Consider the following 26,800-nt stretch of genomic DNA (forward strand, 5'->3'; position numbering starts at 1 on the left):
TCAAATTGGAGGAAGATCCATAGTGGAATTCCCCAAGAGTCAGTGTTAGGACTCCTGCTCTTCCTGATATAATTATATAAATGATCTAGACCTTGGTGTACATGGAGCAATTCCAAAATTTGTGGATGATACTTTGAAGCATTGTGAACAGTGAAGACGATATTGTAGAACTTCAGAAGGACATAGCCAGGATGGTAAAATAGGTGAACAAGTGGTAGGTTGAACTCAATGCAGAGAATTGTGAAGTGATTCATTTTGGTAGGAAATGCATGGAGAGACAATATAAAATAAAGGGTACAATTCTAAAGAGGATACAGGATACAGAAGAACTTGGGGGTATACATGCATAAATCATTGAAGATGGCAGGACAGGCTGAGAGAGCAATCAATAAACCATACAATATCCCAGACTTTATTAATAGGTGCATAGAGTACAGTGTTAAACTTGTATAGGACACTGGTTCACCCTCACCTGGAGTATTGTGTCCAATTCTGGGTGCCTCGCTTTAGGAAAGATGTGAAGGCATGGGAGAGAGTGCAGAAAAAAATTGCAATAATTGTTCCAGAGCTGAAGTACTTCAGTTACAAAGGTAGATTGAAGAAGTTGAGACTATTTTCCTTGGAGGAGAGAAGGTTGTGAGGAGATTTGATGGGAGTTACTCAAAATCATGAGAGGTCTGGACAGAATAGATGGGGAAAACTGTTCCCATTGATGGAAGGATCGAGAATGAGAGGGCACAGATTTAAAGTAATTGGCATATGAAGCAGTGAAGACATGAGGGAAAACTATTTCACACAAGTGGTTGAGATCTGAAATGCACTTTCTTAGAGTGTGGTGGAGGCAAGTTCAATTGAGGCATTTAAGAGGCAATTGACCTATTATTTGAAGGAAGAATGTGCAGGACTAGGGGTAGAAAGCCAGAGAGTGGCACTAAGTAATTTGCTCCTTTGGCGAGCCAGCACAGACACAACAGGCCAAATGCCCATTTCTATTCTGTAACCATTCAGTGATTGTGAAGTTTACCGAGGGTAGAACGTGGGAATAATTGTTGGAATAATCAAGCCTAATGTAAAATAGGCATGGAGGAGGGTTTTAGCAGCAGATAAGGTGGGGGTGGAGTTGGGTGCTGAAACAGAGGCAGAAATCGATGGTCTTAGTGACGGTGTGGATGTGTGATAAGCAGTTCATCTTGGGGTCAGGCACAACATTAAGAATGCAAAGAGCCTGTTAAAGCCTCTGATAGCTGATAGGGAGAGAGATGGGGTTGATGGCAAGGGAGCAGATTTGTTACAGGGACCGAAGACAATGGGCTATATTTTATACTCCCCCCACCCTGCACCGCCCACAGTGAAGACGGCACTACCATCCTTGGGCCTACTAAAGCTCTTAGGGCCTCATCCCACCATCACCAGCATTTGACCCATGGCAAGGGGTGGCCAAGTCATACGGGAACCCCAGCAGCCTTAGCTGTTGAGAGCTGCTGATGGCCAAGGGGTGCGGTAGGGGTGCCCCCTGGGAGGCACCCCCTCCCCCAACCAAGGCCATCCCTCCCCCTTGAACTCTCTCTCCTGGCCTCTTGAACGTGACCCTGCACCCCGCTCATACCCCTCACCACAGTGGGACTGTCTAACGCCCCAGCAATGGCCATGGTGCCCATCCCACACTGCTGGAATGACATAGCTGCCGGCCAATCAGATTGGCTGACAATTAAGATGGGACTTCCTCCTGGGATAGGGGGGCAGAAGTCTCACCTTACAGCAAGTCACACTGCTCTCTGGGGGGCAGCCATTGGAGTTCTGGGCAGGCTCCCCCCCCATACCCCACACCCACATTTTAGCCAGGGGGAGGGACCGTAGCACCCTGTAAAATTCAGCCCAATTACTTCTGCCTTTCCAAGTTTTAGCTGGTGGCAATGATCCTTGGGGGACATCAGGGGTGACTGTGTGGGAGCAAGAAGAGAAGCCACTGTAGGTGACAGGAAAGATGAGAATGAAACCAAACAATTGCAGTCCCACTCAACCGGACAGCGGAGGAGAGGGCCTGGGGCAGAATTCCATGGTAACCTGTGCAAAAGGCTACTGACAAATCGCGGAGGATGAGGAGAGAGAGTTTACGCTGTCACAGCCACAGGGGATGCTAATTGTGACTTTGCCAAGAGCCGATGCAGTGATGGACAGAGACCTGAATAGAGGAATCCAAACAAGAAGCTCCAAGAAAGATGGGTACAGATTTGGGAGGCCACAACACGTTCGAGACTTTTTGAAAAGAAAGGGAGGTTTGAGATGGAGGCAGTTTGCAAGGGCTGATGGAGTTAAAGGTTTTTTTTCCTGAGAGGATGGATGATGTCAGCAGAGTTGAAATACAGGGTGGCCGTACTTGAGAGAACCATTAATGATGTCAGCTCACATGGGAGTCAGGAAAGGAGGTGGGTCAGCAGGTTAGTGGAGCTAAAAGGCAAGAGGTGGGTCTCATCAACAAAATAAACTCTGAAAGTATGTGAGGGGAGGTAGGAGAGAAAAATGTGAATTCAGGGTTAGGGCAAGGAGTAATCTAAGAACTTAGACCCGGTGAGCTAGCAAAAGGGAGGGAAGCAGCAGCAATGGCAACATAATGGATGGGAATCAATCTTTCACAAAAAAATTCATGAGCTCATCGCACCTATTGTTGAAAGGGAAGGTGGTTTCGGAAAGCGGTTAGTGATGGAGAAGAGATCACCAGGTGTTATCTTTGCCTTCATGGATGATTTTTGAAAAGTGGTCACTTTTACTGATGGAGAGCATTGCCTGATATTGCTTCAAGTGGTCCAGCCAGATCTGGTGATGAATGGTTAAACCAGTTGTTTGCCAAAAATATTCAAGTTTGCACCTTTTGGACTTAAGAGAGCAGAGATGAGGGAGCAGAGATGGGGGAATACAACCACAGGGGAATGATTAGGTGGAGAAAGAGCGAAAAATGGTTCTAGTTGGGACAATGGCATCAAAGGTGGTGAAGAGGGTGTGAATTAGCAAATCAATGCCCGCTGAGATGTTGAGATGAAATAAGGGTCAAAGAAAAGATGGTTGGGAATTTGAGTGTAGAGCTATATAAATTGAGGGAGGGTTTTAATGTAATAATGCAGTGCTTTATCGCAGCAACATCCTTGTATTTTTCAAAGGGTCTCTGGAGCTGTAGTGCGGAGAGAAGCAGTCTTGCTTTAAACTGATCTGTTGGGTGGGGAGTGCCTGTGTGAGGTTGCCTGACTGGCAGGTGAGTGCAGCTAACTATGCTGTGCCACTGTTTGGCAATGCGGCTGAGAAAACTAGACCTGACCAGTTCTAACTAGTTTTTCCTTCTGACTCATCCTTGCTGCAAAAGCGCTGTGTTTTGACACACAGGTTATGCTATTCAGTCTAGCTTTAGAGTATTGTAATTGATGGGCATCAGAATTCTGCAGCATGTGGTCAAATGTCAGTAACTATCAGGAAAGCATTCATAAGCTAGTCCATTTATTGTGTAAATTAAGACAGTGGGCTAAATTCAATGGCCCCCAAGAATGGGCACTAGTCGTGCACCCATTGTCTGCAACACAGGTAGCATGCCAACTTTGTGCTGCCTGCTGGTTTAATTGATTTAAGCATCCAGCCATTGCTAATCACATTTGTTGATTGGGTGCATGAGCAGGGGATCAATACCTGAGTGGTTATATGCTGACAGTCACGCAGGTAGTAAATCTGACCTGTGAAAAATTGAATAATGTTAGAAACATGGTTCGGGCTCTAAGGTTTTCGGATGCTGTGCTGCTGAAATTGTGGAAGAGATGGGAAAAGAAGGGGGAATGTCCCGTATCTGCAGGGAGCCAGAAAGCCCTCCAGACACACGCTCAAAAAGCATTGTGAACCGCTAACCAAAGAGGTCAATGTCAGGATTCAAGCCCCGAGGGCCTGAATGCAGTACCACAAAAGGTGCAGCAACCTTAGATTGGTGGTCAGGGTCAGTGAATGCATCTTTAAATGTTATATTCACCCAACTATACCACAATCCTCAATCACAGCTCAATTCATCACATCCCCATCACCCCCAACAATCACTGTCAATCCTGCACATTCCCTTTGCCTTAATGGTGAGGCCTGTACCTCCCAATATATTGAGTCTCTGACCTCATTGGAATGGAGCTGATGTGGCATTGGACCCAAGACTTGTGAGAAATTGTACCATTGCTGGTGTAGCAGTGGCCCTTGCGTCACTAGGTAAGGAGGTCAGGTCGGAGAAGACAGGGCCTGGAATCAGGGGATCAGGGTCAAGGGATTGAGGCACCAGGGAACACTGGACTTGGGGTTGAGGGTCCAGTCTTAGGTTGGGGGTGCTGGTTGGTGGAGATGGGTGGACAGGAGCCTTAGTAATGTGGGAAGGGGACCATCCCGAAATGAGAACAACACCACTGAGGTTTGGAGGGGGGATGGTGTGGGGGAGGATGTTGCATTGGCGCTGATTGGTTCCATTTAATGTGGGGTCAGGAGATGACACCACATTTAGATACCTTACTGACCTTGTTGGTTGGAGCTGGCAGGAAACCCCACCCCTATTTCTCCGAGTGCAGTCAGCAAACTAATCTCGGACAGGACAGTGGTTGGGCTGTTTATTTGCATATGCTTCAGCCATGGGTAAAGGACACAAAGCTTTTTTTGTACTTTCCCAATTTGGTGGCCCAGCATATTGAGACCTCGCCCAAAAGGAAAAACAAGGGCCAGGATTGTTCCTATGGCAGGGGGGCTGGGCGGGGGCGGGCGAGGAGCTGATCGCGGTCCGAGCTGGGGCTTCGCGCTGTCATTTTATGCGGGTGGGCCAATTAAGGCCCACCCAATGTAACGTGCGGCCGGTAGCGTTCAGAGCACTACCTGTGCGGGCGGGGGGAGGAGGGAGAATCGGGGTCAGTGCTCTTTCGTACCTGTGTCACATGAGTGGGGACGCATTTTCATATTTGTGGAAATTTAGTTATTTAATAAAAGCTTCAGGAAACCTCATCCCACTCATGGATGAGGTTTCCTGAAAAAACGCGAAGGCCGCTTGGGCTTTCCGCCTGCCCGCCAGCCTTAAGGTTGGACGGGCAGTGTCCACAAGTGCTTCAATTGATTTATTAATGGCCTTAATAGGCCGTTGACATTTCGGCGGGTAAGCAGCCGACTCCGACGCACGCCCGCCGAACGAAATACCGTGATGGCGCGCGATGATGTCGGGACGCACGCCCGACGTCATCTCATGTCATTTTACACGTCAGCGTGTCGGGCCCACCCCCCGCACGCCAACCGGAAAATTCTGCCCCAGTAAAGCTTAGCAATGATGGGCACCAGTAAAACTTAGTCTGAACTGGTCCTGCATGGAGTGGTCCTGTTTACCTGAAAATGGAACTCCCATCTTACTGATTTTTACTGCGATTTGAAAACCTTGAATTGTTTTTTTTCATTCTGGCATAGTGCAAGTAACAATTTTCTGATTGCCAATACAGTCCAAATTAACAGCATTGTGATTGGAACACTCGTACATGCCTTCATCATAGACGTGCTCGCATTCTTAAAGAACGGTCAAAGTGAGAATATGAGCCCTGTGCTCATGACATAAAATGTCACCTGTAAATGAAAATTTATTGTAACAATGCATATATACATGAACGTGCGATCGTGGTCATTATGGCTGATGCAACGTTACATTGCAAATAATGAAATTACTGACCTGCGCTACTTCTGCAGTTATATGTTGTATATTATGTTCCTTTTCGTGTACCTTTATGTAAAGCTTATTTAACCATTCTCATTCTCGGGCTTCTGGTCTCATACAGCTAGTGGATTTGCTGTACTTAATCTTTGACTCATGTAAGACCAAGATTTATTTTAAAATCCCTACCTTTTTATATCATTAAGAGGAATGGACTATAATTTACTTTTCCAAATTAAAATGCCTCCCATTGAAAAAGACTTCATTAATTCAATAGGTTTGGTCTAAGAAATTTTGATATTCCACTGCAAACAGTCCCTGAGCAGTAGAATGTGCTGCTTCATTTAAATTCAGGGCAGCTACTTAAAGTATTAGGGAGTTCAGGGCTGAAAGGGTTAATGTGTGGGCCTGGAGAAACAATGCAGCCCACATAATAATGGAAGAGAGAGTCACACGGCCAAGAGTCCAGCAGGAGAAAGCTCACGGCTTAATTTATTCTTTCCTGGGATGTGGGCATCGCTGTAAAGGTCAGCGTTTGTTGCCCATCCCTAACTGCCCTTTAACTGAATGGCTTGTTGAACTATTTCAGAGGGCATTTAACAGTCAACCACATTGCTGTGGGTCTGGAGTCACATGTGGGCCAGACTAGGTAAGGATGGCAGATTTTCTTCCCTAAAGGGCATTAAGTGAACCAGATGGGTTTTTACAACAATCAGCAATGGTTTCATGGTCACCATGATTGAGACTAGCTTTTAATTCCAGATTTTCTTAATTGAATTTAAATTCCACAGACTGCCACGGTGGGATTTGAACCCATGTCCCCAGAGCATTAGTCTGAGCCTCTGGATTAATAGCCCAGTGAAATTACCATTGTACCACTGTCTCCCCCCCCCTTATATCCTTGTATATCTGTAAATAGTTATCTTCATACAATAAACCAGTATTTGAACTATTAGGATGTTCAGGGCTGAAAGGGTTAATATGTGGGACTGGAGAAACAGTACCACTAAAATAATGATGTAAGAAAGAGTCACATGACCAAGAGTCCAGGAGAGTCTAAAATTCAGACATATCTATGGGCAGAATTTTATATCCCGCGGGCGCCCGGCACAATCGGGTGTACAATAGTGTGCGCTGATTTCGGGCGTGTGTCCCGACGTCATTGCACACTCGCGTGATATATCGGTCGGCGGGTGCGCGTGAGAGTCGGCAGCACGCCCGCCGACAATTAAGAGGCCTATTAAGGCCATTAAAGTTTCAATTAACTGCCTTTTCTTGCTGCCCATCCAACCTTACAGTTGGCGGGCGGGTGAATCGGAATTTTTAGGTAACCTCATCCACGGGCGGGATGAGGTCTCCGACATTAATTTTTTAATAGGTTTTGACATAATCTTTATTATATGAGTTATGTGAGTGAGTCCTGTGTGGGGGCCATGTTTTTCCGATTTTCAAAATCTTTAACTTTGAGTTTAAATTTCTTCAGCTCCTCGAGGCAGCTCTCTGCCTTCAGGGAGCTTTCATTGCGCGCTTCCCCCCCCCCCCACCCCCCGACACGTACAGACTTCGGCGCTCGCCCTCCTCCCGCCCCCCTCAACCCGGCAGCGCTGAGTTTCTCAGCGCGCCCTTCACGCTGGCTGGCTGTTGATTGGCCAGCCGGCGTGAAATCGTGGTCGGGGCTGATTGCGGGTGGTGGACCGTTTCCCAGCCGCTCCCAGGCCTGCCCGCCGCACCCGCCTGACGACCTGTAAAACTTGCCCTATGTCTCCGCAACCATTCCTTAGCCAGTTACAACCATCATACAATACTACTCTTCCTGAGCTGTTTTGTTAGAGAGAAAAACTACATTTTTATAGCACGTTTCACAACCACCAGACATCTTAAAGCGCATTACAGACAATGAAGCACTTTTGAAATGTTGTCACTATTGTAACATCAGAAAAGCAGCAGCCAATTTGTGCACAGCAAACTCCCACAAAAGGCAGCACGGTAATGACCAGAATATTTTTTGTAATGTTGAATGAGGGATAGATATTGGTCAGGACATCGGGGATAATGCCTGTGCTCTTCTTTAAAATAGCACCACGCGATCTTTTATATCCACCTGAGAGGACAGACAGGGCCTCGGCTTAATATCTGCGTCAAAAGACAGCACCTCCTCCAGCGCAGCGCTCCCACTGCACTGGACCGTCAGCCTTGACTTTTATACTCAACCCTCGGAGTGGGACTTGAGCCCAGAATCTTGTGACTCAGGGATGAGAGTGCTGCCTACCGAACCACAGTTCACACTAACACTAAGGGCAGTTTTCAGTGGAGGTCATGGCCATCACGCCTGCCAGCTGGAGAGCTGACCTCTTTTCGGGAAGACCCACTGAATCATGTGCTCCTACAGGCCAGTGGCGGGCCTTCCCCAGGATCGAGGACCTGGGATGGAAGTCCCGCCCGTGAGACCTGCTGGCCAATCAGACGTCGGCAGCTCTACCGAATGGCAGTGCCACTGGGGCAGTGGCTGCTTCTTGCACCACACCTACCTAAGAGGCCGAGTCTCACTATTAGATTCCAGGCTACAGGCGCATTATGGCAGGAGGGGGTAGAGGGGTTGGCAGCATGGGCATGGGAGTGGCTCTCAGTAGGCACCCCCCCCCCCCCCCCCCCACCCCAACATTTCTGATGCTGGTTCCCGTGATCAGGTACTGAGTGCCTTTGAACAAAGGGAACCCCTTCTTCCAAGGAGCCCACGTCAACCCTGCACAGGTATGTTGGTCATGCTCCCTGCATGGTGAGCCACCTCTCCCTCGGCCGCCACTGGTATTAATGCAGTGGCAGCAGGATAATGCCCTTAAGTGGGCATTAATTGCCTTTTAAGGGTTTCAATCGGCGGTGGGGTGGGAAGGCCATCCACAGGCCACTCTGCCACGGACTTAATCGGAGTGGAGGTGGGAAGATGTCAGGGTTCTCGCCCTAGCTGATTAAATGCCCCCCCCACCACTAAACCCACTACAGGGGAGGGCGTTAAGTACCACCCTTAGTGACCAAGCATTGCGTGGTTTATACAGCACTTGGGTTTTGATCACATGCATCCTGACGGTTACTTTGGTGTTTTGTGAAAACGTTTTAATGTTCCAGTCGTGTTTGGCTGTGCCATTTCATTGAAATTGCTGCCTCTTGTGATTTTTCTTTTTGTGAGCAAGAATTGAGTCAAACTGGAGTAACCTGGATTTCATGCTGTACCACTCTCTCTCAAGCTACTATTTCTATGAAAAGACGATACCAGCCTCTGTCCAGTCCATTTAATTAGAAGTTGTTCATGAAGAACTACTCATGCCTCCGCTGGCATTTTCAAAAATTTCGTCACCATGGTTACTCACAAAAGGGGGAGTCATTCCCAGCGCAACGTAATAATTTGGCCAAACCAAGGGATGTATTCCCTTTGGGGAAACTGAAGAGAGATTAGTTCATTGTCCTCATAATAACCCACTTTTATTTTTACGAATTGTCCGCTCTGGTACAACTGTGCCCAATATCTGGGTTATCCAAAAAATAATTATTATTCTGCTGGTAAGAAATCACCCTTGTTCCACCAAAAACTCTGCAGAAATCAGTTGACAGGGTTAAGTTGAATGCTAGTAAAAGCTGTAACATTTTAAAATATAATTTATCCTATCATCTTAATATTTACATTCCATTTAACCCATAATAACAATAATGGAAAAATTCGGCCATGATAGAAGTGGTTTGCATAGGAATAGATTGCTGTCTCTTCTAACGAAGTTGATGTGTATACTGAGCTCAATTTCTCTCCAGGAAGGAGCTTGTGTGAATTGATGCCCTAGTTAAAACATTCATATTGCTCGGGTAGATATAAAATTAGGAAATTTGACTGTAATCAGTGATGCACGTGCTCCAGCCATATAAGGTTAAATTCACACACCCGGCATTCCCTATGTGGAGCCTGCTTTAAAGGGATGTGGATTGGAGGATCTGGATTTTCATCGAGTCGGGTTGACTCAGGGGCCCTTTAAAATGATGGGGGGGGTCCTGATTCCAGGATTCCCAATCCCGTTCCTGGACTACCTAATTTTTGGGAGTGCCTTTAAATGGTGCGGGCTACTTCTTGTCAGAAGCTCGCAGCCTGCACTCCCAACCTGGGCGGCTCCATTGCAGAGATAGGTATCTCCTACTCCTCCACAATTTTCATGAAGTTGGGCCAGGTTTTTAAAGACTTGTGGTTCACCTGAAGTCATGAACCCTATTGTGCATGTGGGGACTTTTTTTTAAAAGGTAAGTTCGAAATGTTCCCCTCATTCCCCTGGGCCAAGTTACGTCTCCCCGTCAGGCCCCTCATGCCCCCTATGCCAAGCTCTGTCCTACCATCCACCCCCATGTCCCCTCATGCCCCCATGCCAAGTTCTACTTTCCACCCACCCCCTATGTCCCCTCATGCCCCCTATGCCAAGTTACATGCCCCCCCCATCCACCTTCTATGGCCCCTACACTAAGCTCTGGCACTTCTTTGCCCATTGACTCACTGTACACTTTCTGAATACCATAATGTATCGTGGGATCTGTTTTAAAAAGAAAAGCTTTGAAAAATTGTAATCCATTGATAAGTTTCTCCTATGAAAGAAAAGTCTGGATGGCAAGCTAATAAAAGTGTCAATTATCCAGGCCCTTTGAAGTTTCACCAACCACAAACACTTGAAACCACTTAACTTGTGTCAATAAACATTGTGAAATTGACTGCAGAGATCAGAGAGTCTGAACTGTCAATCAAACAATGTTTTCTTGGGGGAGCAAATGTTCTATTGTTCTAATAGAGGTCTGGGCTCCCAGCCAAGTGTACATAATAAGGCCTGGCTGACAGCTATTAAATTACAAGAACACGGGCTCCCCAGAGGAAACATTGTTTGATTGACAGCTCAGGCTCTCTGATCTCTGGGACAGTTTCGCAATGTTTATTGACATAAGTTAAGTGGTTTCAAGTGTTTGTGGTTGGTGAAACTTCAAGAAGCCTGGATGGTTGAGGCTTTTATCAGCTTTCCATCCAGACTTTTCTTTCATAGGAGAAATTTATCAATGGATGGCATTTTCTCAAAGCTTTTTTTTACACATACCATTATACACTATGGTGTTCATTGAACCACTGTACACTTTGAAGAACCAATAGGCATTGAAGTTACAGAGCTTGGCATAAAGGGCATGTGGGACCAGAGGGGATGGGTAGAAGTGCAGAGCTTGGCCTAGGGAGCATGAGGGCACATAACAGGGTGGGTGGGAGCATGCAGTGTCATGGCGAGTGTTTGGATGGTGGGAATGAGGACTAGAGGGCCTTTGTGTTTTTTTTCACTGGGACAAAGTCCCATGGCACCAAGGCCGGCCTTTTAAACAATCCGCCTCGGCACCCGGGTGCTCCTATGGCTGCCTCCGCACTTCTTCCTGGCTCGGCTGGCCTGACTCCAGCTCGCATCCGGCCTCCAGCAACAAAGACCCCATCTTGGCAGGCACCCTCCCCCAAGGTGGGCGGGCCAATACCGTGAATTTTCCCGACTCCCCCTAACCGCCTCAAGGATGGAAATCCAGGCTGAAAATTCATGTTGCAGTGTCCTTGCATTTGACCTGCACTCCTTTCGAATGTGACTCCCCTCTGGAATCACTGGATCAGGAACATTAACTTGTGCCTTCATATCTCACATTACACAATAGAGAATGCTCCACGTTTTGTTTCATCACAATCGGAATGTAACATTACATCAGCAAACCAGAGACCACACTGCCTACCTTTTTTCTAAGGAAATAGGTGAAAGATCTTTTCCTGTTTTAACCATATAAGCTAAAGGACCTTTAAGGAACTATTCCTGTATTAGGGCTCATGTGCTGTTCAAGCCCACTGGTTTACAATTCTCACAGAAAAATGGATGGATTAGCAAAATTCAGTTATCAAAAATTCCATTAACCCATGCAGTAAAAACCGAATTTAACATTTGTAGCCATTTTAAAACAATGGCTCAAAATGAAGAATATCTCGCCCAAAAAGTCAGTAACTTCACATGTAATAGAATTGAAAGTTGCCTCATTTGCTCACAATAACCCAAATGGCGCTGGTGATGACGATGCGCTGTTTGAGCATGACTGTTGTGACTCTTGATGGGGAATGGCCTCGCTTTTGCCATCGCGAACAAGGGCGAGACTTCAGCTGGTCTGGATTTCTAGCAAAGTCCTGTTTTGAATGTGATTTCTCAGTCAGACACCATTTTCCCACATCCGTTTCTGGTGTTGTTGCACTTAGCAACAAGATAGGATCTTCCACAGATGTGAGTTGAACCTTATGATGGGATTGGGCCCTCTTTAATTCAATCGGAGTTAACCATTTTATAAAGCATACAAGTGTTTCGAACCACCCGTTTTATGTGAACTGGATGTGTGAGGGGAGGACAATTACAGTGAGCCTGCGAACTCAGAATCTAAACTGATGCACATGTACCCTATGATTCAGTAATTTGTTAGAATTCTATGGCAATGAAAAGGATCAACATTCCAGATCAACAGTTAATGTCTAATTAATGATCCCTGGACATTTTTTAAAATGCTATTCAAAACCATGTAGCAAAAAGAATAACCAGCATCAGAAAATCAACGTGAAGTTTAATACAAAAGCATGCTGGGTATCTGAAATAAAAACTGAAAATGCTGGGAATACTCAGGTCTGGCACCATCCGTGGAGAGAAAATTGACTTTTTACCAGAACTGCCCATCAGTTCAGATGCCTCTTATTTTGCCATTTTGAAGCGACCACACACAATACATTAACGTACCTGTTCACTATAGATGCTGAATGGCTTGCTGTGTGTATCCTGCAGTTTCCACTTTTGTCTCAACCCTAGTGTATTCTACAGGGATGTTAGGCATGTTAGTACATAAAGCAAAATGTTCTGTCCATAAATCACTCTATCCCACCTTGTACTGATCTAAATTTACTTTAAGAGATGTGCTTCAGGGTCTCCTTGACTGAACAATTTGACTAGGTTCTCATTAAAGAACTTGCACTTTTCACAACCTAGGGATAGCCCAAAGCACTTTACAATCAATTAACCACTTTTAAAATGTAGTTGCTGCTGTAGCATCGGCAAACGCAATAGCCACATTGTGAACAACATGGTTCCACTAATGACAATGAGATATCAGACCATCTGTTTTAGTGACATTGGTTGTGGGATAAACGTTAGGGGGTATTTCTTTTCAGGCAGTCTAGTGGGATTGCTTATGTTCACCTGAGAGGGCTGAGGGAGCCTCAGTTTGATGTCTCATGCATAAGGCAGTGCTAACTTAGGACTGAGTTGATGTGTCGGGCTAGATGTGCTAAAGTGAAATTTCAACCCACGACCTTCTGTATCACAGATCAGAGTGCTACCAATGAGCCAAGGCTGACACTTAAAAAAAATATTTTCTTTTCCCCTGTTGTAGATGATTTGCCAGCACTTAATGAAGTTTTTAAATATAAAGACAAATTATTAATTCCCAAATGGTGAATTTTCAATTAAACTATTCTCTATGTGCCATTTGGAAATTCATTTTTTTCCCTTGTAATAGATTTTTAATAAGATCCATGTTCATTATAAATTCCAACTGCTAGAAATTGTGTTGAATGATTTGTCATAAGGCATTAATTTTGATTTATTTCCTTCAATATGAGTAAAGGAGTATTGAGTATACATTCAGCTTAAGAGGTAAACCTAGTTTTCATTGCACTTTTGTTGTAACTATTTGTTTTCACATGTCATTGACATTTACGTAGACATGCTTCAGCTTTATTTGAGGTCTTTGGTCAGTTTTTACTAGTTATCTAGACTGTATGTATGCTTCACTGGTTGCTAGTCTTCATTAGTGATATATTTAAACCCTGGCAATGCTGCAGTTCTATAAAGATTTTAATTTCATGAGATTAGTCTGAAAATTTAAAAAGGTTTCTTTTTGGCCTTCCATTTCCTTGGCTTTGGTAAAACATGTGTTGCTAATTTTAACTGGCATTAGATACTGATGAATTTAAAATCCACGAAGTCAAAATAATTATTGCCTGGACGAGCACAGCTCCAACAACACTCGAGAAGCTTGACACCATCCAGGACAAAGCGGCCTCCTTGATTGGTACCCGCCCGATGAGGGGAATATCCTCCTCCTGGAGTGGGACTTGCCCTTGGCCTTCTAGATGCTAGTGGTCGTGGGTTTGGAAGGTGCTGTCTGAGGAGCCTTGGTGAGTTGCTGCACTGCATCTTGTAGATGGCGCACACTGCTACAACTGTTTGTCGGTGGTGGAAGGAGTGCCAACCAACGTACTTTACTGGTTGTAAAGAGCTGTCCAATTATTTCAGATGGCTGTTGTGGTTGGGTATTTGGATAAGGCCCACATAGTAGGATAGCAATGTTTCTGCCTGCAACATCTGTTGATTTTTACATCATGCTTTAAACTAATAGCCTTTGGTTTATGCCACAGTATAATAAGTGTTCCATTTGCTTCTATTAAAAATTCTTTGAGTCATTGGTAACAACTGTGCTGTTTAAACAGCTGTCAGGATTGCCTGGTACTGTTTTATATATTTTTTAAAAACCAACTTGATTGAAGTGTTGGGTAGGGGGACAGGGGAGCATCACCCGTGCTCCACCTAGATGTTTGTGTTTGTCTCGGGTGTCAGCTCGTGGCGCTCTGTCAGCTGAGTCAGAAGGTTGTGGTTTCAAATCCCACCCCAGGGGGAGGATATTCCCCTCGCCGGGCGGGCAGGCCCGGAAGCGGCTGCTCAACGGTCCGCCACCCACGATCAGGCCCGACCCCGATTTCATGCTGGCTGGCCAATTAGCGGCCAGCCAGCGTGAATCGCGTGCTGAAACGCTCAGCGCTGACTGGCTGGGGAGAGCGAGTGCGGAAGTCAGCACACGCGCACAGGTGCGCTCACAGAAAGCTCCCTGAAGGCACAGAGCTGCTTCAGGGGGCTGAAGATTTTTCGCATGAAAAATAAAGTTTTTTTTTAAAAAAAAGGAAAACGTGTCCCCTCATGTGACTCTGACGCATGAGCAGGGGCATGTTGAAAATGAGATTTAAAATTTCTATTTTACTTTTAATTAACATCGGAAACCTCGTCCCGTCCGCAATGGGGTTTCCTCAACAATCAAAAGGCCGCTTGGCCTTTTCCCCCATCCTCCAACCATAAGGTTGGACGGGCGGGGAAAAATTCAGTTTGATTAATTTATTAATGGGCTTAACAGCCCTCTTAATTGTTGACGAGCACGGTGCCAACTCCCGCACGCACCCACTGACCGAGATATCTCCCGAGTGCGCGATGACGTTGGGACGCTTGCCCGAGGTTATCGTACACTATTTCACGCTTGTGCGTGTCAGGCGCGTGCCTACACGCTGAGGTGAAAATTCAGCCCCAGGATTTGAGCATTGCAGTCAAAGCTGACACTCCAATGAGCTTGACACTCCAATGAGGGAGTGTTGTACTGTTAGAGGCATCGTCCTTTGAATGAGATGTTAAACTGAGGCCCCATCTGCTCTCTCGTGCGATTGAAAAAGACCCTGTGGTGTTATGTCAAAGGGGAGCCAGGTAGTTCTCCCCCGGGTAGTCCAGGTCAATATTTATCCCTCAATCAACATCAGAAAAACAGATTATCGTGAGGTAAACAGAAATCATTATCACATTGTTGTTTCTGAGAGTTTATTGTGTGCAAATTGTCTGCTGTGTTTCTTACATTACAGTAATGATTATACCTGAAGAAGGGTCATACAGGACTCAAAGCGTCAACTCTGTTTCTCTCTCCTGCTGAGTTTTTCCAGCATTTTCTGTTTTTGTTTCAAAAGTACTTCATTGGTTGTAAAGAGCTTTGGGATGTGTTGTGGTCGTAAAAAATGCTGTACAAAGTCTTTCAACCTTGTGTCTTTTTGCTAAGGTACTATCCTGGATGGGAAGATTACTCCATGGTTTTTGTGTCAATTTAATTTGATAAATAAAACTTTAAAATATGTGTTATATTTATATAATTCTAGAAAGTTGCCATCAGCATGAAGGAATTTGTTTTGTACCTCTATTACAATACAGTGACATAAATTGTATCAAATCTCACTATTGTGCTACCTGTCTGTGAAACTCAACCAAATGGTGCACAGCTCTTCTCCTTAAACAAAAAATGTTTGCCAAATAACTCTTTCTTCGTGGTGCTTTGTTAATCATACAGGAAAATAGGACTCCTATTCTGAAATGAGATGCTCGTTCAAAAAATTTAAACATGACTGATTCACTGTTGGAATAGATACTTATTTAAATATGGTAATGATACTTCTAAACAGTATGCATTGATGAATTTAAAATAGCAACTTTGTGCTACAGTGCCATTAAGCACTAATAGTACAAAAAGCCCATGACAGTGTTTTTATATATAAAATTACACCCTAGGATTCAAGTGTGTTGCAATGGGACTTCACAAAGCACATATTTAATGCAAAGTGAAATTTTGGGATCATAATGTCAGTAAACAAAGTCAGACTTGATTGAGCATTTGTTGCAATGAATTTTGAAATCTTGGATCGTGCACTGTAACGCTGAGAACTCTGAGCCAATGAGCAGCCTCATTTTAACTCTGAAGATGCTTGTGATGTTTGTTGTGCTACTGTGTGGAGTGGTATGGATTATCAGCTCCAGGAAGTGAACTTCAGCTTTAACTGAAATATTTAAGGAATATTCAAATTACAGCAGTTGGCCAAACATAATTCTTAGAACTAGACATTCCACATTTTTAGGCATGAAGGCATAAAGCCCAGGCTGATCTCCCCTGATAAATCTCCTTATAACTGTGTGAGATAAATAAGTAGTAAGCAGGGCATTGTGCTCAACAGTATGCAAACCAATCGCATGTATTGTTGATGCAAGCCAAATCTTACCTTCTAATCACCACTGAACAGGGACCTAAACCAATTTATCCATCTCTTCTCTCATGGCAACTTGATAATCTATGCTTTAATCTGTTGTAAGAATAAAGAGCAAATCCACTGGTTTAGTCTGGATCAGGATTTTTTTGTGTGTGTGTGTGTGTGTGTGTGTATGTGTCTGAGAGAGAGAGAGATATGGAAGGTGGATTTATGTACATGCCGCATGGTTATTTTGATCCATACATCCCAAAATATGGGAAGAAGGAAAAAATAATAAGAAATTTTCAAATGTCATTTGTACACACAAACGCAGATTAAACCTCAATGAGATGCATTCCACTGGAGGAATAGGTACAACAAATCTGCAGTTTTCAACAAATGACTTAAAATGAACGAGCTAGAGATTCACTTCCACAGCAGAAACTCATTATAACTATGAAGGAGAAAACTAGCCAACCGTCTCTTCAGCAGATAATGCAAATTGACAGATATTCGAAAGTGGTCAGACTGTAGCCAAATCAGAATCAAACTACCTTGCTATTACACTGAATATGGCCTGGGGCTTAATCTCTAGGCATTATGAAAAGAAAGAGGAGGCAGAGATCCTTTACACCAAGGGTGCTCATTTGGAGGGGTACCGAAAGGTGATAAAGCTTTGTGTTTGGACACTAATATTGTTGGGTCTGAGGGTGTCAGGGAATAAGGTAAGGGGGGGACCTAAGTGAAACTGTCTTTTGCAGACTCTCCTACACACTTTGGGCCTGGAAGCCTTCTGGGCCTGATGGGGTAGATGCTGAGAGGATGTTTGCCCTCGTGGGAGAATCCAGAATGAGGGCAAAATAAGGGTTATCTCAAGACAGAGATTAGAATGAATTTCTTCTCTCAGGATCGTTAGTACTTGGAATTCTCTTCCTCAGTGAGCAGTGGAGGCTGGGTCATTGAATATATTCAAGGCTGAATTATGCATATTTTTGATTGTCAAGGGTTATAGGGGGCAGGCAGGAAAGTGGAGTTAAGGTCACATCAGATACGTCATGATCTTGTTGACTGGTGGAACAGGCTCAAAGGGCTGAATGGCCTACTCTTGCTCCTATTTCTTATGTTCTTATTCCTTCTGGTCACCTGGCCCAAAGCTAAATATAAGAGTTGTATGGATGGTTCTATTTGTTGATAGACATCTAGACAATGGGACATAATTTGTTGTTCCAGGGCATGAAACAGCACCTACTGCTGGTTAAATTTGCCCTTGAATATTTAAGTTTTTAAATTTTGCATAGCAAGTTGTTGGATGTCCAAACTGATAACTCATGGTGAGAGAAACCAGGAATCTGGCACCTGATTGATCAGGGTAAGCAACTGTGTACTACTTAACCAATCAGATTGAAGGATTGAGAAATAAACAGCCAAGAATAAATCACCCATTCTAATTTACAATTCCATGTCAAATCAGATACAAGAGAAATAGAGAGAACGCAAAAGATTTGATTGAGAGAGAGGGATAAAAGACAAAAAGGAAAAATTTTTTTAACGTAGAATTTAACATTGGCACTTAAGATCTACAGCAACCATTAAAACCTGAAGGAGAGACAGCACTCTTGTAATAGTTAATTTTCACTGCTAGAGAGTCCAATTTGGAATTAATTAATGCTTTGCTTCATTAAAATAGCCCTTAGACTTTAAGTGACATGTCTTCACTTTTCTGAATTGCCTTTAGTTTCTATCTACCGCACAAATACAATAACTTTATGCCATTCAGTGTATCTCAAAAGTGAGCTGATTAAAGGGAGATGTCATTTTCATGAAGCTGACTCCTGGGTGTCCTGACTTTACCTTGCCCCTCATCTGAAGTTGCTGTACCATTTGCGCATAAATAACAGCAAATGTCATTTGTCCAGGCCATTATTTTGACGGTAAATTCTGGGCCTATAACTTCTTATCTTGTTGGTTGAAGAACAGCGTCTGGAAAATCAGTTTAAAGCACCAATTGCATTTGCGCTGCATGTTACGCAAAACTAAGCGCAGACACCCACAAAAATCCTTGCAGATAATCAAAAGAGATGCTCAAGGTTCCACCCTTTGTATTAAAGTATGCATTTAAAATTGTAGCTGTGTTCAATGCTTATAGATTTCACAGGAGTAGTGGTTCAGCCGTGAGTAATTCCAGTTTAAACATTCTACTCCTTGCTGCCTGGATAAGTAGCAGCTTGCTCAGTCCATGCACACCAGTTGTATCAAGTACTTGAGTGGGAATGTCGACTAAACAGCAGCACCTCTGTAGCATCGAGTTGACTAAATTTGTTTCCTTTTCCCCTTTCTAACCAGGCGTGATCACCCAAGCCAGGATGGGTAAGCAGAATAGTAAACTGCGCCCCGAAGTCCTTCAGGATCTTCGAGAGAACACGGAATTCACTGACCATGAGCTCCAGGAATGGTACAAAGGTTTCCTGAAAGACTGCCCAAGTGGAAATCTGACTGTTGATGAATTTAAGAAAATATATGCAAACTTCTTCCCTTACGGCGACGCCTCCAAATTTGCAGAGCACGTGTTCCGCACCTTTGACACCAATGCTGATGGAACGATCGATTTTCGAGAATTTATTATTGCGCTGAGTGTCACATCTCGCGGCAAGCTGGAGCAGAAGTTGAAGTGGGCATTCAGCATGTATGACCTGGATGGGAATGGGTACATCAGTCGGGATGAAATGCTAGAAATTGTACAGGTAGGGTTCCTACTGATCCAATTCTGTACAGGTTCATTCAGAGATACGGGTGTGTGAAAGTGTCGCCAATAATCAATTTGGGAAAATCGAGGTCTGGTTCTCTTCAGCTTTTCCTTTCCATCTTCAGGGAATGTTTGGTATAAGCCCCTTGCCCAAGGTAGTGCCAATTTTCCGTCATTCCCTAATGAAGAAGGATACTTTTACTTGTCCATCTTTTCGCTCATTGTACATAGATCTGAGGCCGTTAATTCAGTTTGTAAATTTTAATTTGTACGAGAATTTTTTTTCTTCCCCCAAAATCTCTAAAATGTCAGAAGTTTTTTTTTGTATTTACATTTAAACTGAATCCTGGTTTGTGGATATATTCTAATATTCTAATGTCACTCTTGCACTTTTCCATCTAGTGTGTGCAAGCAGACTTTGTAATCACACCGGGCTCTGTTTTCATTCATTTCTCATAATTACTGTACCTTGTCACAAATGAGTCATGAGGTGCTCAATGAACTGGATATGCAACTGCCCTCTTTGATATTATGTTAATATGACTGCAAGTACATACACAAAATCCAATATGAATTTATTTTTTAAAAATGGGTTAATTGTGTCCTCGTCAACACAAAGGAGGCCGGTCACATTTGTCAGCCATTGTTAATGTCAAGCACTAACAATTTAGGTATATAGTACAAGAACTGCCAGACAAGTCTCCATTTTAGGGTTGCCAACCCTCCAGGATTGGCCTGGAGGCTCCAGGAATTGAAGATCAATCTCCAGATACTCCTGTGTGCAAGCCTGGAGAAAAATCATAGGAACATTAAAAAAGATTGTGTTTTTATTTCTTCATTTTCTTTGAACGTTTCTCTTTACCAGATATAAAAATATTGAAAATGGGGTAAAAAAAAAAGGCTGTTTGGCTGACAGTCAAGCATCATCCAATTGGGTAAAGAATATTTTTGCTTTCCAATCGGCGTAGGAAGGCAGTGCATCACAAGAATTGATGTGTTGGCTGACTAATGGCTAGAGCGAGGGGGCAAGTCATGTGATGAAACCTCCAGGAATACACTTAATCTCATTTGGCAACCTTACTCCATTTCCTCTCGCTGAACAATGTACTTTAGCCTCAGCTGCTGAGGATCTCTTCCACAGCATCAGTGTGAACTTTTATTCCTTTCCCACATGAGCCTTTGAATGAGATTGCTGAATGAGGGACAGTTTGCCAATGCTCACCAGGAATGAGGTTGAGACCTTCCAAACTTCGGTTACTTTTTAGTAGGTTAATTGCCATTAAGTTGTTCTATGGTGTGGTGAAGAAATGTATTCTGACAGAGCAATTACTGGCAGGTCTGTTGCTGCAGGTGAATGGTACTTCCAAAGTTTGTGTCACATAATACCTGGGCACACGGAATACAGGGATATTATATGACTCACCAGACATGTGATGATAAATATCTTCACAAGTGAACTTTGACTGCATGAATTGTGCGCTTATGGGCTAGCAACAAAAACAACTTGCATTTATGTAGCAACCTTAATGTAGTAAAACATGCCAAAACATGCAATATATAAGACAGAAATCTGACACTGAGCCACATAAGGAGGTATTAATGCAGATGACCAAATGTTCGCTCTAAGGAATTTGGTTTTAAGAATCATCTTTAAATGAGGAACGAGGTGGAGAAATGTAGGGAAGGTATTTCAGAGATTAAGGACTAGGGAACTGAAGGCATGGCCCATGAGTGGTGAAGCAGTGTAAAATCAGAGATACTTGAGCCCAGAGTTAGAGTGCAGATATCTCTGATTGTTGCGGTGCTGGAGGCAATTGCAGGAATAGCAAAGGATAAGGCCATGGAGGGAACTGAAAATGGGAGTTTTATAACTGAGGCATTGCTCAACTGGGATCCAGTGTAGGCCAGTGAGCACAGAAGTGATGAAGAACAGGACTTGACGTGCATTACAGGACACAGGCAGCAGAGCTTTGAATAACCTCAAGTTTACAGAGGATAAATTGTGGGAGACCAACTGGGAGTTCTTTGGAATAGTCAAGTCTAGCAGTAACAAAGACAAGGATGAGGGCTTCAGCAGCAGATGAGCTGAGGCAGGGATGGAGTTGCAAGATGTAACAGGTGGAAAAGGCAGTCTCGGAGATGGTAAGGATATGTGCTTGAAAGCTGATCTTGGGGTTAATGACACTAAGTTTGCAAATAGTCTAGTTCAGCCTCACAGTTGTCGAGGGAGAGGGATGGAGTTGAAGGCTGATGGTGAAGAATGGTGACCAAAGTAAATAGCTTTGTTCCTCCCAATATTGAGTTGAAGGAAGTTAAATTTAAGTTGAATGAGTTAATTAAAGTCTAGTAAACCTTCTCTGAACTTCAGTCAGACTAATCGGAGAGTTGTCTTATGAGAAAAGGTTGGGCAGGCTTGGCTTGTATCTGCTGGAGTTTAGAAGAATAAGAGGTGATTTGATTGAAACATATAGGGCAGGAACGTCCCCCGTCAGGGGGTTGTGTGGGAGCAGACGCGAGCCGGCGGGTTCCCAGCACCGCCATTTTACATGGGTGGGCCAATTAAGGCCCGCCCAGCGTGACGTGCGCCAGGAAGCGCTATGCACTCCCTGTGCGGGCGAGGTAGATTCCCTGAGCCGTGAGTGCACTCTTTCGCACATGCATGTGAAAGAGCGCACAGATCTCCCTGAGGCAAAGTGCTGCCCCAGGGAGATTGGCTCAGGTATCAAACATTAAATAAAGATGATTTTTTTAAATTATTGACGTGTCCCCTCATGTGTCACTGTCACATGAGCTGGGACATGTCAATTTCTTTTATTTAGACATTTCCTACAAATTTTAATACCCTCATGAAACCTCAACCCGCCCGTGGATGAGATTTCATGTTTTTTTCTGAAGGCTGCCTGGGCTCTTCGCCTGCCCGCCAACCTTAAGGTTGGAAAGACGGGTCCTTTAATCAGTTTAATTACTTTTTTAATGGCCTTAATAGGCCTTTGACAGTTCGGCGGGCACGCAGCCAATTCAGGACGCACGCCCGATGTCACCCTGTGTCATTTTACACATCGCCCCCCCCTGCTCACCGACCGGAAGATGCAGCCCATAAAGTCCTGAGGGTCTTGACAGGGTAGAGATGGAAAGGATGTTTCCGCTTTTGGGAGAATCTGGAAATAGAGCCTATTGTTTAAAAATAAGGGGTTGTCCATTGACGGCAGAAATGAGGAGAAATTTTTTCTCTGAGGGTTATGAGTCTTTGGATCTCTCTCCCTTGAAAGGTGGTGGAAGTAGAATCTTTGAATATTTTGAAGGCAGAGGTAGATAGATTCTTGATAAACAACGGGATGAAAGATTATCAGGGGTAGGTGGAAATATGGAGTTGAGGTTACAATCAGATCAACCATGGTCTTACTGAATGGTGGAGCAGGCTCGAGGGGCCTACTCCTGTTCCTAATTCGTATGTACGTATGTATGCTCCTTCAGCATTGGAAGCCGTTGAAGCAGTCTGACGACTTAGAGACAGTGAAGGGGCCTAGACAAGTGCTGTTAACGTAGAGCTGAATTTCATCAACATGCATGTAAAATCTAACCATGTTTTTGGATGATATTGTCAAGGAGCAACATGTAGATGAGAAAAAGGAGGAGGCTGAGGATAGATCCTTGGGAGGCACCAGAGGTGAAATAGGAGAAGGAAGAGAAGCCATTGCAAGTGATTTTCCAGCTATGATTAGATAGATAAGGATGGAACCAGGTGAGTGCAGTCCTACAGCATGATGGTGGAGAGGCGTTGGAGGATGATATGATCAACTGTGTCAAGGGCGGCAGACAGGTTGAGTAGGACAATGAGGGAAAGTTTACCTTTGTCACAGTCACAGAGCATGTCAGTTGTGACTTTAAGAGCTGTTTCAATTCTGTGGCAAGGGAGAAACCGGATTGTAGGGATTCAAACATGGCATTCTGGGGAAGATGGGAAAGGATTTGGGAAAGGGCAACATATTCATGAACGTTGAAGAGGAAAGGGAGGTTGAAGATAGTGTTTTTTTTAAGAGCTAAATGTTGCTTTTCATCGGAGGAGAATGGTGATGACAGCAGATTTGAAAGAGAGGGAACAGTAGCTGAAGAGACAGAAACATTAATATCAGCTAACAAGGGAGCCGAAGGGAAGTTGGATGGCCAATAGTTTAGTAGGAATGAGGTTGAGAAAATAGGAAGTGAGTTTGATGAGCTTGGAAAGGGTTTGAGGGGAGATGGGAGAGAAACTAATGATTGGACGGGGGGAAGCCTTGAAGTTTGGCCTGGTGGCCTAGGGGAAGGGAGGTAGTGACAGAGGCAGCAGACCATTTGGTCTTATTTAATGATGAAGTCATGAGCCCCTTGCACTTGTTTTTGAAGGTGAGGGCAGAGTAGACAGAGGAGAAGGGTTTAAGGAGATTGATTGCAATTGAGAAAAGCTGGGGTTATCTTTGCAATCCAGGATGATCCTGAAACAGTGAGCAGTTTTAACAATGGCAGGGCCCACTAATGCTTTGTGGTCCAGCCAGATCTGACGATGAATGGCTAAATCTGTTTGTTTGCCATATCTGGTCAAGTCTGCATCCCTTAAGGGTGCCTTGAGTCCATGTTCTCAGCAGCCTGGGAAGTTAATAAAATTCATACCACTTCCTCTTCCTCTTTGACCTTCCTGAGCATCAACACATCAACACTTCACCCTAGTAAAGCAGCACTTATTTACTAACCTTTCACAGTGATCTCTGGGTAAGTGGGCTGTGGGGGTGGGTGTGGAGACATGGGCTTCAAAACAGCATTTGGAACCATGGCAGCCAACTCCTCTCACAGTTATTGCATATATGTACAATCCTAAACCCTCTCCCTCATGCTTTCAGATCCCTTTCATCACCTCTCCCCTGCCTCAGTTTAGCAGTATCTTCATTTGCTCTAATTTCTTGCAGTAAAATTTGGCACACTGTCCCAGCCAATGGAAGAGCATCTCCACCTTTAAAACCCTCAAGGTTACTGGTGCCTACATTGTCGTCATGGGTCCCTGGGAAGCAGGACGCAGAAATCAATCGTCCACCCCTGCCTCTGCCTCCTTAATCCCATGGGGGTGATCCTTACCCTGTCTCTAGGCTCTCCCCTCTTTTCCTGCAAGTGCAGCATAGCAACAGGCCACACAAGGAAACAAAGATGATGGTGGCGTAGATGGTACTGAGCACTAAGCAACACGCAGTTGCAGCTGTATCATGCTGCAGTCTCTCGGGGCAGCTGATCCTCTTGCCAGCCCCATAATAACGCTGCACCACCGGAACATGAGAGGCAACATCACACTGGGGAGGAGCAAGCTGGCATGAAGCACAGACCACGCACAAATCCAGGAGCCTCCTGTGGAGCAATGGCAGCCGACCATCTCCCAGTATCCTGGCCCTCAGGCGGCACTCAGTAGAAGAAGAAGCCAAATGGGGAAGCCATGCCTGTAACTGAGAAGCACTGATGGTGGATGGGTTGGGCGGCGGCAAGGCGGGGTGGTGGGGGGGGGGGGGGGGGGGGTGGAGGGGGTGGGGAGGGTGATTCTAGAAATCTGCCAGTGGCCCTACCCTGTGAGAAGCAAGTGTAAAGGCAGTGCAGGCGTTGATAGAAAGAAGGGCACAAGAAGAAACTGCTTTAAAAATCGTTTTCTTCCTGCAGGATTAAAAAAGCCTCTGGCCCCCTTCAGTTTCAGGAGCTCCTCGTGCCCACTTTAAGCTGTTGCTCCTCACAGCTCAGTGAACTGTGTCAAACTGACCCCAGTGCAGCAGCACAGCAAGACGAGGAAATGTGGAAGCAATCCATCATTTTGTCATCTTCAAATGAGGCCAGCAGCGGATCAGCGGGTCGATCATGGCGAGCTGCAGATGTGGAAGAAAATTCGCCTGCTACCCGACTACTCATACAGAAAATTTCCTACGCTGACCCAGCACAGTGCAGAAAGGGCGAGAAATTAAAAAGCTTTCTTTCCTACAAAGTATTGGATATGCGGAACAGGCTCCCAGTCAAAGCAGTTTATGTGTGTTGATTAACTTCTTCATTAAGGAGCCAAGTAGATATCTGGTTGGGAATAGTATTGAAGGATTAATACAAGGATAAATGTAAACTGCAATCAAATACTCCAAGGATAAAACTGTGCCAGCGCTGCTGGGGAATAGTGCACGTTATTTATTTTTTTTAAGAGGACTGTAGGCCATTGTTGAATGGTGGAGATGTAAGGCTGAATACCTTAGGGATTTTGCTTGTTCAATTCTGCGCATTAATGTTAATGCACAACTTTTCCTCTGAAAATTAGGTTAAGCAGTGTTAGAATTTGAGTTTTCTCCTGATCCTTTCTAATTGCTTCCATTGCAGAAAAGTTACCCTATAAAGCCCTCACATGGCCGCATACAGAACCATAGGCACAATATCTAATCACAAAGGGGGGCAATTTTCCCAAGGAAGGAGAGGCAGATTTTCATGAGACGTCGATCCCCTGAAATTCCGGTCAGGTCGGGATCCCAACATCATCCCACCTGGCAAGATGGGATTGAAGGTGAAGGAGGAATGGCTTTGGATTTGTCGGGTAAGTAAATACAGTGGTTAAGAAGCCAATTAGGAGCTCTTTTAACCCACAGTTCTGCATTTCCCAGCCAGGGCACCTGTTTGCCGACTTCACAGCAACTCGCCAGGGTCACCAGGACGGGCAAAAGCTTCTTGAATGAAACTGACCAGCTGGGAAGCCTTTGATCAGTGAAGCTGAAGAGGTGCAGCCATGGCCAGGTGAGAAGCGGCAGTTCAAAGCACTTCTCTCAGAGTGCTATTACTGCTTGACTGGTGTTTGCCAACTTCCTTGAAGGCACTTCATCTGTCCAGAACTTCACTCACCTTCAGCAGCACCTCCCTGTTACCAGCCTTCACCACAGTGTGGGAGCAGCTTTTGCAGCTCCACCTTGCACCTTTGATGTGGGGTCGGAACAGAAGCCCCATCACTGCCATCAGCGTCAGCAAGAGCAGCACTCGCAGCAGCACCGGCTGCCTCCTCCTCAGCCACATACCCCTCCACGGGGCAGATAGAATGGACAGAGATCCAGCTGGAAGGAGGCAAGGACCCCCCCCCACCCAACACAGGGTCTACAGCAGAGGATCAGCTCTCTCAACATGTCTGAGTACCAGTCTGTCAGGAGGCTCAGTCTCTCACAACAGGCCGCTGCTGGCACCTGTAGCCTCCTGGAGCAAGACCTTCTTCCCAATGGAGCAGGTGGGCATGTATTGCCCGTGACTGATAAGGTGCTGTTCATTGGAGAGCAGCCCAACTCTCCACCTCTCTCCCCACTCCACCCCTCCGCCACTCTACACCGCTGGGGTCTCGCAAAGTTGTGCGCTCCCTTCTCCTACAAGGAGAGAAAGCAGAATGGTTTGTAACGGTTTGTGTGTGGAGGATGAAAGGACAACATTTGTGTAGAGTGACTGTGAGACATGGGTG

General features: G+C 44.9%; 1 protein-coding gene across 1 annotated transcript in view; it reads left to right on the forward strand.

Moving 5' to 3' along the window:
- LOC144695971 (hippocalcin-like protein 1) overlaps positions 1-26,800 on the forward strand; it is a 126,870-nt gene that overhangs the window by 72,067 nt on the left and 28,003 nt on the right. Inside the window, exon 3 of the mRNA XM_078567096.1 lies at positions 18,924-19,321. Coding sequence (XP_078423222.1) covers positions 18,944-19,321 — 378 coding nt within the window. The 5' untranslated portion in view covers positions 18,924-18,943. The remainder of the gene's footprint in view (positions 1-18,923; positions 19,322-26,800) is intronic.

Source organism: Cetorhinus maximus, chromosome 21 (genome assembly GCF_964194155.1).
Source record: "Cetorhinus maximus chromosome 21, sCetMax3.hap1.1, whole genome shotgun sequence".
NCBI lineage: Eukaryota > Metazoa > Chordata > Chondrichthyes > Lamniformes > Cetorhinidae > Cetorhinus > Cetorhinus maximus.